Raw genomic sequence first — 16,731 nt, 5'->3', positions numbered from 1 at the left:
AGAAGCATACAAGAATAAGGGACAACTTTGATAAAAGTTGCAACATACACAATTTTACAACAACAGTAATGTTGCTGTTGTTAAGTACTGTCGAATCAGTTCTGACTCATAGTGACCTGGTATAGGATTTCTGAAACTGTGAGTCTTTGCGGGAACAGAAAGTTCCATCTTTCTTCTGTGGAACAGCTGGAGGACTCGAACTGCTGACCTTGTAGTTTGCAGTCCAGTATTTATCCTGCAAAGCCACAGTGCTCCCCAAAACAACAGTAACTAAAACCAAAAAAATATGTGTGTGGTTGTTGTTGTTGTTGCTGTTAGGTGCCATCGAGTCGATACCGACTCGTAGCAACCCTATGCACAATAGAATAAAACACTGCCTGGTCCTAGGCCAACCTCACAATTGTTGCCATGCTTGAGCCCACTGATGCTGCCATTTTGTCAATCCATCTCGCTGGGGGGTCTTCCTCTTTTTCTCTGACCCTCCACCTTACCAAACATGATATCCTTCTCCAGCAACTGGTCCCTCCTGACAATATGTCCTAAGTATGACAGACAAAGTTTGGTCGTGGGTAGAAACATACGCTTACATGTGTGGTTGAGTCCGTTTTAACTCATAATGACCCTATACAGGGTTTCCTAGAAGCAACTGGTGGGTTTGAACCACTGACCATGCAGTCCAGTGCTTATCCTATCGGGCCACACCAAGACTCCTACATATGTACAGGTAAGCACATATGAATACATCGGTGTCCAGGTATAGGTGTTTTTGTAGGCAAATGTATGCACATGTTTGTGTGTGCTGCATATGTATTCATATATAAAATAAAACACACAGGAGGCACAGTTTTAGATACTTTCTAAACATAACTAATCACACCTCAAAGGAGTGGGGTGACGGGTTTGAGGGTCTAGGACATACTCTCGGAGGACAACTTGGCCAACTGTCATGACATATAGTTAATGTACTACATCCGAGTTTAGTGAGGCATCTGAAGTCTTAAAAGTTTGTAAGTGACCATCTAAGGCACAACTATTGGTCTCCATGCATCTGAAGCAAAAGAGAAAGTTGGTAACTAAAGACACCATGAAGAAATTAATCTACAGGACTAACTGTCTGCACAAACCATGGTCTCACCTACCTTAAGACCAGAACTAGATGGTGTCTGACTACCACTACTGACTGTTCAGACCAGGGACACAATAAATGGCCAAAGACAGAATGAGAAACAAATGTAGAACAAAATGTACATTCCTTAAAAAGGTCAGACTTACTATACCAGTAGAGAGCCGAGGAACTGTCCAGGGATATCCTTTAAACCTGGAACTCAAACCACTCTGAGAGGTCACCTACCAGTCAAAAGACAGCGTGGCTCATAAATAAGACCACCTGTGACTACGGTGCTCCTCTAAACTACCATTTAAATGAGATCTAATGAGCAACAGTTCCCCTAGACCAAAGATGAGAAGACAAGGGGACAAGGACACTAGATAAATGGAAACAGAACAACCAGAATGGAAATGAGAATGCTAACACACTGTGCCAAGCGTAACCAATGATACTCAATTGTTGTTGTTGTTATGCGCTGTAGAGTCAGTTCCAACTCATAGTGACCCTGCACAGGGGTTTCCAAGGCTGTAAATCTTTATGGGAGCAGAACGCCTCATCTTTCTCCTGCGGAACAGCTGGTAGTTTCGAACTGCTGACCCTGAGGATAGCAGCCTGATTCGTAACCACTATGCCACCATTGTTAAATGAGAACCTAACTTGCTAAGTAAAATTTCTCCAAAAATCAAAATTTTCTTAATTAGTTATCTTGAGTTTGGAGGGACCCCCTTACATTCTGTGCCCAAGGAGACTGCCTCCCTCACCCCATCCTGGCCCTGAATGACAGTTTGGTACAGGACAGAAGTCAAGAGGTAAAGGAGGAGAGGTGAGGTGGTTAATCTTCCAACACAAGCACAAGAACACTAAATCCAGGGTGGACTCCGGTGTCTGAAGCAGCCTTCTGTTTTAAGACTAAATAGTCTGGATGTTTTCCCCTATTTTCTCTGATTTGACTAGAAAGATGTAGACTTTTCCCTCCAAGCTCTCTATCTAAAATATTTTAAAAGAAGTTGAAACCTCCTCAGATGTAAAAACAAAGCCAAAAAGCCACCTTTTTAAAAATATACGGGTTATTAGACTAGTAAGGAAAATAACTAGTTTGTTTGGTTGTTCTATTTTTATTTATAATCTCAGTAAAGAAACCAATACCAACTAGTAAGAAATTTGAAGTCCTTTCAAAAGTCCAGCTTTTTCTGTTACCTTTCCGTGTCTTCTAGTTCCTCAATTTCTTTGCTCCAAAGTATACTGCCATCTTCTTTTTTACTGTCAGTTTCTTGCTCTTCTAAATGCCTTTGATCTAAAAACAATTGAAAGAGTTAACTTTACTATAACAACAACGTTTTTAGAAAGCCTGTCTTGAAATGGAGTGGCTAACATGAACGCCACTCAGGGGCCCCTGAAGTATGAAATGCACCAGTTGTCTCCTGAGAGCAGGGGCCAGGTGACACGTGGCGCCTATGTTCACAGCAGCTGCTTCTGGGGTCTTGGCAGCTCTCTGGTGCCAGGTGAGGCTACAGGAAATCTTGCCTGTGCCAGGGCTAGAGAGAGAGCAGCAAGTACAGGAAACAACGGGCACATAAAAGAGGCAGAGGACTCTGAAAACCCATTGCACCAATTTGGAGAACCAACCTGTTCCCCTTTGTTAGATGTTTCCATGATTGGAGCCCCAGAGAAGGAATCTGGGTGGGGAAGGGATGCCAGGCATGCTGCCTAAGCCACCCTCACTTAACTCCTACCAACACCCTCTGTGTGAAGGAGATGTGCATATCTAGCTTCTTACCATCGGAAGAACTGCCTGGGTTCCTCGCTGTATTCTCCTCCAACACTGTGACTGAGGCCTGCTGCTGCTTCAAGTGCTCTGTTACAACACAAAGGCAGAAGGCAAGCTATGTCCTTCTTAAGGTCCCAGGGTGGCAAACTACCAAACTGAAATTATGAGCTGGGCTGCTAACCCCAAGGTCAGCAGTTTGAATCTACCAGCAACTCTGCAGGAGAAAGATAAGGCTTTCTGCTCTTGTAAAGATTTACAGCCCTGGAAATCCTATACAGGGTTGCTATGAATTGGAACCAACTCCAGGGCACACAACCACCACCACCACCATCCTAAAGGTCAACAGTTGGAGCCAAACCACAGCAACTATGGGGACAAAAGCCCTGGAAATTTGCTTCTATGAAGATTATAGCCAAGAACAGCCTGTGGAGCAGTTCCTGCATGCATGGAGGGTCTCCATGAGTCAGAAGTGATTCAACGGCACTGGGGTTGGTTTGGGGCTTTGGTTACATGTCACAGCAGAGCTTCTCAAAGGATGGTCCTCTGACCAGCAACTTCACTAACCTGGGAACTTGTTAGAAACGCAAATTCCCAACCCCATCCCACACCCTCTGAACCAAAAATTGGGGGGCTGGGGCTCAGCCATCTGTGTTTTAACCAGCCCTCCAGGTGATTGTTCTGCCTGATGAAGTTGAAACCACTGCTCTGGGACATGCCAGACTTGAAAGGAATTCTTCGTAATACTAAAAATAAAAACAAACCTGCTGTTACTATTGCTAAGGATAGGCTAGCACATACAGAGCCCTGTGTGGCAGGTGCTGTTTCTTACATACACTAATTTTCACAGCAACCTTATGTGGATGACCCCATTGTTATTATTTCTCTCTAATAGATGAGGAAATGAAGGCAGAGGAAAACTATGGAACCAGACTAAAATCATAGATAGTAAGTGGTAAAACTGGGATTTGAATCTAGACAGTCTAGCTCTGGTGCACAGTGGTTAAAGCACTGGGTTGCAAACCTGAGAGGTTGGTGGCTTGACCCCATCAGCCACTCTGAGGGAGATTTATAGTCTTGAGAACTTTATGGAACCAATATATTCTGTCCTATAAAGTCATGATGAGTCAGAATTGACTCCAAGGCAGGGATGTGTGTGTGTATGTCGTCTAGTTCTAAGGCTTATGTTTTTAATCTCTATTTTTTATATTCTCTCAAAATACTCATAACATCAGAGCAATCCATATTTCCCCCCACCTCTGTTGTTGTTGTTAAGTGCCATCGAGTCGGTTCCAACCCATAGTGATCCTGTATAGAGTTTCTGAGGAGTGGCTGGTGAGCTTGAACCGCTGACCTTGGGGTTCAAACTGACCTTGCAGTCCAGCGCATTAACCCACAGCCCCACATCAGAACCCCATCCCTACTGTGGAAACAGATCAAGTACTCACCTTCAGGTTGGAGCTCAAGAAAATTTTTTAAAGTCCACAAAAGTCAAAATATGACCCTTGAGTATATCCCATCTGAATTTAGAAAATAACTCAAGAACAGATATGATGCATAAAAGATTAACGACCAAAGGCCAGAAGAGTTGTGGGATGATATCAAGAACATCATATATGAAGAAAGGAAAGAGATTTCTGGGGCGAGATAACACAGTAAGTAGATGCACTGAGCAGACCCTTTGTAACAAAGACATGGGAGACCAAGTGAAACAGAACAGTGACACCCCACCTGCATAGCACCAGCTCTGCCTGGGATTGGACACTGGGAGTGCCGCATATGCTTCTGGAGGCATGTGAACCTGCCTAAACCTATTCAAACAGTAAACAGAGAGCTGTGTTCATGCTTCCACCAGGAGACACATGGTGAGTGCCTGAGAACACACCAACATAAATTGTCAATCAAATCTAACTATAACGATATCACAATGTCTTGGAGAAAACAGAAAATTTCAGCTTATACAAAGAAACGAGACAGAGCACCTCAAACAAGTAACCAAAACACAGAGTCAGAAAATAAAATACCAGAAAAGGAGTCAGAACCTACTTGATAAGGAATTTAAAAGAATGTTATTTAGGTACCTTCAACATATTTAGAGAAAGATAGATGAAAGCAAGAATATACACACAAAAAAAGACCTTTAAAAGAATTCAGGAAAACACTATATTAACGATCTGACAAAATAAATGGATAACCAAAATTTTCAAAACCAAAGACAAGGAAAGAATTCTGAGAGCAATACAGAAAAAACAGAAAGTTACCTGTAAAGAAGAGTTCTAATAAGACTAAGTTCTAACTTCCCAGCAGAACAATGCAGGCAAGAAGACAATGGAATGGCATATCTAATACTCTAAAAGAAAAGCCATAATCCTAACCCTAACTTTGTACTCCTACCCACCCCTACCCTATCCTCCCGCCAAAATTATCATCCTTGGAAGCAAGGAGGGAGGAACTTCATTTCACATACTTTGGACGTGCTATCAGGAGGGACCAGTCCCTGGAAAAGTACACCATGCTTGGCAAAGTAGAGAGCCGGTGAAAAAGAGGAAGGCCCTCAACAAGATAGACTGACGCCACGGCAACAACAATGGGCTCAAACACGATCACAACTGTGAGGGTAGCACAGGATTAGGCAATAGTTCATTCGTTGTACACAAGGTTGCTGATGAGTTGGAAACAACTCAATGATAACAACAACAGTGATGTAAATGAGGTCAGATGCAATCTATAGATTAGGCTGTATGTATATTGAGCCTATTTCTTCTGAAAATATAAGAGATTAAACAAGCAAGCAGAGCTCAGAGGGACATATTACCACCAATAAAGAAGAGTCAGGAGTGGAGTGTACCTGAGGTCCCTGCACTACGAAGCTCCTAGATCCACGGAAAGATTGATGCCAAAGACACATGGGAATCTCCAAGGAATGCTAGGCCTATAGGAGCTGAAAGGAGAAAAAGCCCTTTCTCCAGAACTGAAGCACTGAATTCAGACTTCTGACCACCTAAACTGCGAGATAATAAGTTTGTTTGTGAAAACGACCCACCTGTGGTATTTCTGTCATTGCAGAGCTAGGTAACTAAAACACTTGGGGTTCAGGAGCCAAGAGCTTTGGATGGGAACCCTCCAGGAGAAGTGAATGCCCTGGCCACTCCCCACCGTTCTCCTGAGAGGATCCAACATGCAATAATGGTTGAGATGGTTCATTATAAAGAGAAGCTACTCAAGTCTCCTTTGCCCCCCATCTTTCTGGAAAATTACTGACCCATCTTAAAGTACAGACATCACCTAGAAACCTGGCCCAGATAATTTCCACAAGTGAGATGAGCGAGGGCTTGGGCAGAGTGTGCTGGGGGGCAGCAGAGCTGGGAGGCTGCAGCACTGCTGAAATGGGGTAGCTGGGGACATGGGTGGGAGGTGCCACATAAGAGGACAGCAAGAGACAGAGGAAAAGAATCAGCTACTGTCAAACAGCAAGGTCTAAAACACTGGCATAAGCCATGACTGACAAAGAGATGACACCTAGAATCTTCCTAAGCATTACATGTATGGGTGATGCCTACTCTCACAAGCAGTAGTACTATTTAACTTTTTAAAAAAAGCAACTAGAACAGGAATTTGCAAGAATGAACTAGGATGTCTCAGAGGAGAATGACGAAGGGGAGTGCTAAGAGCCTGACCCAACAACGCAGAGACTTATACGCCTGTGGCACTGGGTGATGGGTGAGGGGAGTTAACAAAAGAGCCAGTTGTTAATTTCCATCGAGTCAATTCCAACTCATGGTGACCCCATGAGTGCTCAGTAGAACTGTGCCTCAAAAGCTTTTCAAGATTGTGACGTTTAGGAAGCAGATCATCAGGCCTTCAAGGTGCCTCCAGGTGGGTTAGTTGTGTAGCATGTCACCATTTGTGCCACGCAGGGACTCCTAGAAAGGACTTAAGCTTCTGGCAGCTCTGATTGGCCCTACCTTCCTTCATCAGGCCAGGGGCTGGGAGGTGTGAGAGTCTACAGGGTAGACAGGTAAGTCCTCATTTACCTGCCTTTTTCTGTGACACTGAAAACCAAGTAGTGCCCCTCAGAAAATGTTCTGATTGCGTGCCATTGAGTCATTCCAACTCGCAGTAACTCTCAAGGACAGAGCAGAACTCTCCACAAGGTTTCCAAGGGTGGAATCTTTATAGAAGCCGCCAACTGCCACAGCTTTCTCCCAGAGCAGATAGTGAGTTTGAACCACTGACATTTCAGTTAGCAGTTCAGCACTCAACCATTGTGCCCACCGGGATCACTGGAAATTCTCTACATGCCCAATAATAAGAATTGGACCACAAACGGTCTCATGAGATGCGTCTGCTGATGTTGCGAGGCTCGTAGGCTAGGCAGTCAAGAAGAGAGCAATCAGATCTCTTCAGAGCGAAGCTGGCCACTTGCCTCCAAACACCTCAGCAATCCTGCACCATTTATTTCCAGCAGGATAGGACCGGCCCATTAGCTGAAAATAAAATTGAGCTGGCACCACTCAGCCTATGCCTGAAATGGAAAATTCTGGTCTCATTAGGTCTTGTGACACTGACTTTCTTGTCCTCAAGAAATATTTATCCACAATGACAATATCTTTAGTAGCTCGTGCTAATGGTAAAATTGAAAAAGTACAGATGTCTTGGCCTAAGCAACCAAATCTCTGGCCTTCAAGGTATGGTTAAGTTTGAAAAGGCAATAGAAATTCCTTTAATAAAAGAAGAGTATCTGCTGTGTGTAATCGCAATCACAACAACACAATACTTTTTTAAATACCATCATAGGAAACCACTTGAATGTTGTTCTTCCTCCTTAGACATTACCATAGGCACTTTAAGTACCAACATGACAACAGAAACAAACCAATTATCCTGGCCAGCCTAAAGCAGTAACCTGCAGCCCATTTTATGAGGTAACTACCCTTCTTGAATTTTGTACATTCAATCAGAGCATCCTAGGGTCTTTTGTACTACTGCCAACAGCAGAGACAAAGAAAAGCTACCCTGGACACAGGCCACAGAGCATACTGCACTGAACATCTCTTACCAATTTCATCAAGTAGTTCTTGAGAGGGTGGTGGTAGCTCATCAATGTGATGTTGTGAGATGGCTTCTACCAGTTCTGGAAGAAGATAAAGGGGAAAATGACTTAATATCTCTTAGACTTGAATTGGATTTTCCAAGCTCCCTCCCTCATGGATTTGACTTAGGATTTTTCAATGACGAAATAAACTAAAGGAGGAGGAAGCCTCTTACACAAAGCAGTCCTAGTCAAGATCTTCTAACGTGGGGATGATCTTCACTCTCCCTTTTGCCCCAAACTCTTTCTTAAATCACTCCTTACTCCTGTGCCTTTCCTTCCAAAGGATATCTGGGGTAGATGAGGTACAAATTCTTATGAAGAAGTCTTGGGGTTCAGTCTGGACAAGGGCTGCCAGAGAAATATAGAAGCAAGCAAGGTTGTATCATCTGCATATCGCAGGTTGTTAATGAGTCTTCCTCCAATCCTGATGCCACGTTTTTCTTCATAGAACCCAGCTTCTCGGATGATTTACTCAGCATACAAGTTGAATAAGTATGGCGAAAGAATATAACCTTGTCACACACTTTTCTTAATTTTAAACCATTCAGTGTTCCCATGTTCTGTTCAAACAACTGCCTTTTGGTCCTGGTACAGATTCCTCATGAGCACAATTAAGTGTTCTGGAATACTCATACTTCACAATGTTGTCCATAGCTTGTCATGATCCACAGAATCGAAAGTCTCTGCATAGTCAATAAAGCACAGGTAAACAACTTTCTGATATTCTCTTTCAGCCAAGACCCATTGCACATCAGCAATGATATCCCTCATTCCATGGCCTCTTCTGAAACCAGCTTGAACCTCTGGAAGTTTTCTGTCAATGTATGATTGTAGCCATTTCTGTATTACCTTTAGCAAAACTTTACTCACATGGAATAGCAAAGAGATTGTCCAATGATTTCCACATTCCGTTGGGTCACCTCTCTGGAATGGGCAGAAATACGGATCTCTTCCAATCAGTCAGCCAGATAGTTATCTTCCAAATTTCTTGGCAGAGATAAGTGAGTGCCTCCTGTGCTGCCTCACTTTCTTGAAAGATTTCAATTTTTATTCCATCAATTCCTGGTGCCTTGTTCTTTACCAATTCCTTCCATGCACTTTGGACTTCTTCCTTCAGTATCATTGGCCCTAGATCATATGCTACCTCTTGAAATGGTTGAACATGAACCATTTCCTTTTGGTCTAGTGACTCTGTGTATTCCTTCCATCTTCTCTTGATGCTTTCTGCATCATTCAATAATTTTCCCAGTGAATCTTTCAATAATGGAAGTCGAGGCTGGAATTTTTTCCTTAGTTCCCCAGCTTGAGAAATGCTATGTTCTTCCTTTTTGGTTTTCTGATTCTGCATATTTTGTTGTAATAGGGTTATTATGTAGTCAATTACATATATTTATGAATAATTTTTAATTACAGGGAAAATCCTCAAAAATATAAAATCAAGGGGAAAAGGCAGGCTAAATTGATATACAATATGAACTCAACTATGTTAAAACATATATTTTTTATACATTTCTAAAAAGATAAGCACCAAAATAGTACGTTGTTGTTGTTAAGTGCCACTGAGTTAGTTCCAACTCATAGCAACCCTGTGTCCAAGGAGCAGCTGGTGGGTCTGAATTGCTGACCTTACAGTTAGCAGTCCAGTACTTATCCTACAGTGCCACACCAGGGCTCCAAAATAGTAAGTTAAAAATTGTAATTGTTTCTTTTTCAAGCTCTTCTATACTCTCCAAGTTTTTTACAATGAATGCTTTATTTTTATTATCAAGGGGTAAAGGAGCATTTTTATTTTCACCTGATATAGCATCAAAGATGAGACTAAGTCTCCTTTAAAGTAACTTTCTACTATGACATTGTATTTATTATTAACTACAGGGTACCTTTGGGCAGGCTCCTTCTCTGGGTGGTGGAGAGTGACGCGCCAGACGCCTTAGTTCTGCTGGGAGAACTGGGGCTACCAAACGCAGACCATCTTGTCTGTAAGACAGAAACATGGTAACTGACATTGTATTGCGCTTAAATGGCACATGCAGCTCAATCATATCATCCAAGATCAAGTTTGCATATGTATTATCTATGGAAGAAGTCACTTGTTTTAGAGATGAAGTCAAGCTTTTGTTCCAGTGTCCCTTCCTCTAGCAAGCCTTCTCACCTCTCTGCACATCTCAGCAGTCAGTGCTTATTGTCTGTGTTACATCAGAACTGTCTTTCTCACTACATGGTGAGCTCCTTCAGGACAGGGACTGTCCTTATTCACACTTCATCCCTGGAAGAACATTCTAGAGCCTGCTCAATTAGCAGTCTGCTGAAGGAAAGCATAAAATTCCTTGTCATTTCCCTATTTTAAGTAAGATTTTCTGTGAGCCAAATGCCCAAGGAAGTTGTCAATCGCTTCATTTAACTGAAAGCAAAAGCAAGTAATGTTTGTCTACTGAATGATCAGTCTCCAAGTTTTTAATGAGCAGTACCAAGTAAGGAGCTCTGGTAGCATAGTGGATACGAATCGGGCTGCTAACCTCAAGGTTGGCAGTTTAAAACTATCTGCTGTTCTGCGAGATAACGATGAGGCTTTCTGCTCCTGTAAATATTTACAGCCTCGGAAACCCTGTGAAGGGTCACTATGCGTTGGAACTGACTCCACGGTACTTAACAACCACCACCAAGTAAGGAACTAGGAATTGTCTTGAAGATCCCACATAGGAAATATAATGGATGAGAAGGGGAAGGAAGATGAGATAAAAGGCAGACAGAGAGGAAGTAATTCATACAATTAGGTGTTTTCACTACAGATTATTACTGTAGGAAGTCAGAGAAAGTGGAGTACCGTCAATACTCTCAGGAAGTAACCAGGGGAAGTTTCAAGGAGGAGACAGAACTTGGGCCTCCTCAGTGAGTGGTGGTGGCCGTGGTAGTTATGTGCCGTGGAGTCAGTTCTAACACACAGCTACCTTGCAGAGGGTTTCCAAGGCTGTAAATCTTTACAGGAGCAGAAAGCCTCATCTTTCTCCCATGGAACAGCTGGAAGTTTCAAACTGCTGACCTTGAGGTTAGCAGCCTAACTTGAAACCACTATGTTACCAGAACTCCTTCCTCAAGTGAGCAGATTCTAGTTAAAGGGTGAGAACAATACAGAAGAAAGTAGCATCATAAATTAAGGCACCAGGTTAGGTCTTTAGAAAAATTGCCAAAAATTACCTCTGGGGGAAAAAACAAATTAGCACATCTTGGATAGAGTCTGAGAAAAATATGGAACAAAACTCAAGATAATAAAAAAGAGCAGGCTTACTGGGTATGGCAGACACTGGTAGAATCCCTGAGACTATGGCCCTTAGACACGCTTCAGACCTGTAAGTGAACTCACACATACACAGGCCTATGGGAAGCAATCAATCATGGACCCACCATTGGTGTGAAGAGACAACTTAGAAGGCAGGAAGGGAGGGCAGGGTAACGGGGATCACAGGGAGGAAGTGGAAGAGTGCTGTTATACTATGGGATGACAAGCAAGGTCATGAATTACAATGTATAAGAACTGTATAATGGAAAACCAATTTGCTCTGTAAACCTTTGCACAAATCACAATAAAAAGTAAAAAATAAGTGAAAACACATGAAAAACCAGGATCCACCCATTATATAGACTCAGGAGCAAAGCCCTAGGGAAGCCTAGAGTGGACGCATTTTTTCTTTGTGGTCTTTAGACAGTGGGGACATTCTGGGTTGACCCCATAAGCGTGCAATGCAGAATTCAAGTACTTACGAGGTGGCCAGTCGATCTTGAAGGGGGCATTTCTGAGGAAGCTATGAGAGAATCCAGGCTCCTCGCCTTCTCCCGGACAGTGGTAAATTTATCAGATAAGGTGTGCATAGACTCTTGGTTGTTCCAGCATGAGGAAGACCCTGTTTCAGTCTGAAATGTGATACTTCCAAGACAGTCTTTATACAGACTGGCAGATGAAGAAATTGACCCTGTTGTAGAAAAGAGGGCAGTTCATGCCTGAAACATTTATTAATAAAAAAAAAAAAAAAATCCAAAACATCAATACCAGGGACTTCCCAAATTGTTAACAACTGAAATAACCACTAATCTGAGGCCGAGCTCACAAGGTATTAAAAATGTTTCTCTCTGGTAGCGTAGTGGTTACGAATCGGGCTGCGAACCTTAAGGTCAGCGGTTCGAAACTACCAGCCGCTCCGTGGGAGAAAGATGAGGCTTTCTACTCCCGTAAAGATTTACACCCTCGGAAACCCTGTACAGGGTCGCTATGAGTCGGACCTGACTCGATGGCACTTAACAACAACAACAAACTTGACCATCAAAATAAAATAAGATTATTTCAAGTATATTAGAAATAAGGACACTGACGAGGATGTTTGATGTTGGCTGTGTACTGATGCAGGACTTAGAATTCTATAAGTGGAAGTGCAAGGTACTGTTTTCATGTGCAAACTCCACAGAAGCCAGTGTTTGTGACTAAATTCAGTAAGACTTAAGTACAGAGCAGACTGCATTTACAGGTCTCAGCCTGGTGTGGCGTTGTGGGTTAATGTACTGGACTGCAATGTCGCTTTGAACCACAAGGTCAGCGGTTCAAGCTCCCATGCTGCTCCTGGGAAGCCCCATACAGGGTCACTGTGGGTCGGAACTGACTTGATGGCACTTGACAACAACAACAACTACAGTGGAGTCCTGGTTTGGTGCTACAGAATCAGCACTGGACTGCTAACATCGGCAATTCAAACCCACAAGCTGCTCCTTGGAAACCCTACAGAGGGCTGCTATGAGTTGGAACCAATTAGAGGGCACTTAACAACAGCAACAACCATTGTAGTTAAAACTTCCTAAATCCACAGTCATAGTCATTTACGACTCACAGAGGCCCTATTGGGGTTTCTGAGACTGCAAATCTTTATAGGAGCAGACAGTCTCATCTTTCTCTGGGTGAATGGTTGGTGGGTTTGAACCACCAACCTTGCAGTTACCAGCCCAACATGTAACCCACAGCGCCACCCGGGCTCCTTTAAAGCTTTCTGTTGTTAAGTGCCATTGAGTCAGTTTCAATCCATAGCAACCCTGTGTAAAGTTTCCAAAGAGCATTGGGTGAGTTTGAACCGCCAACATTACAGTTCAAACCGACTTTGCAGTCCAGCACATTAGCCTACAGAGCCACACCAGGAGTCCTTAAAGCTTTCTAACAGATGCTTAATCACCAACACTACCACCCCTACCTGGCCTTCCATAGCCCCTTCAGTTAGTGAGAAAAGTTACTGTGTCTAACTTGCCCTAGGCAGCCAATGGGCAAGGACTGTTTGTTCTCCCAAAATATTTCTCCTTCTGTGGGTCTTTACCTGGGCTGAGAGGAGTGCTGACGCTAGTAGGTGCATGACTTATTTTGGGTGTTTTACATGAAGTTCCCTTAAAAGAGTCATCTCGTTCATAGGAGATACTAGACAGGTCTTGAATATCCACCAGTGATCTAAAGAATGAAGATGAGAGTGCAAAGTAAATGAGAGAAATGGTTTTTAAAAACCAAACACTATATTCCTGAGGTACCTTTGAAGTGTGCTCTTGACTAAGTATTTGGCAATAAGACAGAATCAGAGAAAAACTTAAAGAGATATTAACTTTAAAACACACCTCAGCAGGTAAAAAGAAACGATTTCCATGAATGAAGGGCTAATTATGTAGAAAACAGATTTCACCTTCTGCAGGTTCTTGTTATTAAGTGCCGTCAACTCATAGAGACCCTGTATAGGGTTCCCGAGAAGGTATGAGTATATTATTAATATAATCTATATTTCCTTGATTGTAAGAAGCAGTTAATTGTAAATTACATCATCAATTTTAATAACAGCTTTTTGTTGAAAGAAGAAACGCATTTTTTGTGCACATAAAATATAGGAAGAATGTGGACTTTTACAAACAAGGAAATCACATTCCAGTAAAACCAACACTTCACACAGCATCCTTAGACAATTCTTTTGTATCCATACATGTCTTTTTCTTTCTGTTCCGTTGGTGGCTCCTTTAAAGTCTCTTCTTGTTCACCTTCAGCACTGTAAGAGAGGAAATTACATGACTTCTGTCAGTAAAGTGCACAAATATGGTATGAGGCACTGGTTTACCAGTCCAACATGTGAGGTGGCAACAAAGCACCAGGCTCAGATATGGAAGAGCATGGGCACAGGTCCTGACGTTGCCACTAATCAATCAGCCCCATGTTCCCAGGCAAGCCTGGGACTTGGTCTAGGTCTCAGTTTCCTCTCCCAAGACTGAATAAATAATCTCTAAGGGTCAGCAATCAAGATGTGTTGATAATTACTGGCAATTAAAATGCAAAGGTTGGAAACAAAGAGGAAGGATCAATCACTGGAAAATATGGCCTTGGTAAGAGAAATGATGAAGCTCATATGACAGACTTTTGCAAGCTCAACGAATGACTTCTTCATTGCAAATATCTTTTTAAACAATATAAAAGGCGATTAGAGTGGAATCCTGAACCACATCCAGAATCTTCTGAGGTGGGTAATTTCCACTTGAAAGCACAAGCAAACCAGCCTGGAGTGGCTAGAAGAACAGAAGATACCTCTTGAAAGAAAGACCGACAGGAAAAATACAAAACAATGATGGCAGTCTGACTGATTACTACAAAATCAAGTAAGTTGCTCAAGCAGGAGACATTAAGGCAAGTGGTCAAGTCCCCTCAAGGCAAACCCCCTCCCAAAATTAAAACTCAGTGGGAATACACAAGCAGACATGCACTCTGATTGGTGACCACGTTTGTCACCCATTAGGGGAAGTGAGGGAAAAACAGCAATGAAGCTGCGAGCTAACCCCTACAATGTGCAATAGATACCTGTGAACCCAGGTGTCAGCAGTGTGGCAAGACCTGGGGATTCTTGGGCCCAGAGTCAGTGACATAGCCACAGAGGACTAGAGTAGAGAGTGAAGTGTCCAGCTGATAAGAAGAAAGGGCATAAGCATAAGAACACCCACACTTGCAGAACACTCACACTTGCAGGTAATACCCACTTGACCCGACTTCAATGACTGGATGATCAGAGCTCAACTAGAAGAAGAAAGAAGAGGAAAAAAAAGAATAATCTGATACAATTTGATGAACTAGACCTACACCTATGGATGTAGTAGCTCAAAAGAGGGAACAAATCTTTACAGCGAGGATCATTCCCACCCCTTCCATACACAGAGTAGACAGGGATTGGCAACTTGGACATTGGCTACCGAAAATGGGGGAGCTACAAAGGCAAGAAATGACTGGTTTACAAGCTTTCAAGAGGGAGCCTAGATCCAGAGGGCTTGGAGGAAGGTAGAATCTCCACTGAGTGGTATCTAATCTGTCTGGGCGAGGCTGATGAAAGGAGATAGGGATAGGTCTCTTGAGGTACAATAGTGAATAATTGTTATCAGGACTAACTGTGAGGGTTGGAAATGTAAAGGTAGATGTTTTGTAGCAAAAGGAGGGGAGTGATTGACTTTGCAGTCCAGGAGCGGAGGTCCCTGGGACTATCAAGGGAGAGGGGCAGAGTGCGGGACCCTACCCAGAGACACAGTGATGCCAGAGATGGAGGCAAAAACGATGATGTGGAGAGATGGAGCAGCTGGGGACTTTAGACCCAGAGAGGGAGAGGGGCTGTGTGCTGATGACCAGGGGGCAGGCTTTGGTTGGTTGATGATGCATGGAGGGGATTTTAACTATGGCAATGAAACAATATACGATATGGTGAATGTAAAGCTGATGTTCTCCCATGTAAGCTATAACATAATTCACAATAAAACATTTATAAAAAAGAGTATTATGGAAACACATTAAAAACTTCACGCCTCAAGACAGAGACTTGATCCCAGTGAAAGGTTGAGGATGGGAGGTAGAAAGAGTGTATACCACTGTTACTTTGAAACTGAGTTATATATTTGTTATTAAAAAAAAAAAAAAGAAGAATCTCTGATGGTTACAGGAAAGTGGGAGGGAGGGAAAGTTATTCATGGGCTAAAGGGCAGACACGTTGATATAGGTGATGGCAGACAATATAAGAGGGAGGTTAGCAGGGGCAAGATGAAGGTAGCAAGAGACACAGAGGAATGTAATTGTTAACTGTGGTACACGGAGGGGGCTGCAAACATGTAATGAAGTAAAGTATATGATGTGTTGAATGTAAAACTGATTATCTGCTCTGTAAACCTTCACTCAATTCACAATAAAAAGCTAAAACAAACAAACAAATAAAAAAGGCGATTAGACACATGGACCTCACCAGATGGAACACACAGAAATCAAACTGACTACATCTGTGGAAAGAGACAGTGGAAAAGTTCCATATCATCAGCCAAAATAAGGCCAGGGCAGATTGTGAAACAGACCATCAACTGTTCATATGCAAGTACAGATTGAAAGTGAAGAAAATTAAAACAAATCCACAAGAGCAAAAATATGACCTTAAATGCATCCCATCTGAATTTAGAGATCATCTGAAGAACAGGTATGAGACATTAGACACTAATGATTGAAGACCAGAAGAGTTGTGGGGTGATACAGGAAGAAAGCAAAATGGCATTAAGAAAACAAGGAAGGAAAAGACCACAATGGATGTCAGAAGAGACTCTGAAACTTGCTCTTCAGCATAGAGATGCTAAAGTAAATGAAGACCTAGCCCTCAAACGTGCCATGTGCCTTTGCTCTCAGGTCAAGAATCACTGCGCAAACAGAAATTGTTACCTTTTTTTTGCCCTGCCCATCATGTAAAT

The 16,731-nt window shown here is 42.6% G+C and overlaps 1 protein-coding gene across 1 annotated transcript in view; it reads right to left on the bottom strand.

Annotated features, from left to right (window-relative positions):
- TEX14 (testis expressed 14) overlaps positions 1-16,731 on the bottom strand; it is a 135,434-nt gene that overhangs the window by 7,063 nt on the left and 111,640 nt on the right. The window contains exons 21-27 of the mRNA XM_006833635.1: positions 13,962-14,024; positions 13,317-13,444; positions 11,728-11,936; positions 9,849-9,945; positions 7,933-8,007; positions 2,886-2,963; positions 2,306-2,402 (exon numbers count right to left, since the gene is read on the bottom strand). Coding sequence (XP_006833698.1) covers positions 2,306-2,402; positions 2,886-2,963; positions 7,933-8,007; positions 9,849-9,945; positions 11,728-11,936; positions 13,317-13,444; positions 13,962-14,024 — 747 coding nt within the window. The remainder of the gene's footprint in view (positions 1-2,305; positions 2,403-2,885; positions 2,964-7,932; positions 8,008-9,848; positions 9,946-11,727; positions 11,937-13,316; positions 13,445-13,961; positions 14,025-16,731) is intronic.

The sequence above is a fragment of the Chrysochloris asiatica genome, unplaced genomic scaffold (genome assembly GCF_000296735.1).
Source record: "Chrysochloris asiatica unplaced genomic scaffold, ChrAsi1.0 scaffold00007, whole genome shotgun sequence".
Taxonomy (NCBI): Eukaryota; Metazoa; Chordata; class Mammalia; order Afrosoricida; family Chrysochloridae; genus Chrysochloris; species Chrysochloris asiatica.
The sequence above is the reverse complement of the archived record's forward strand: the minus strand, read 5'-3'. Positions and strand labels throughout refer to the sequence as shown.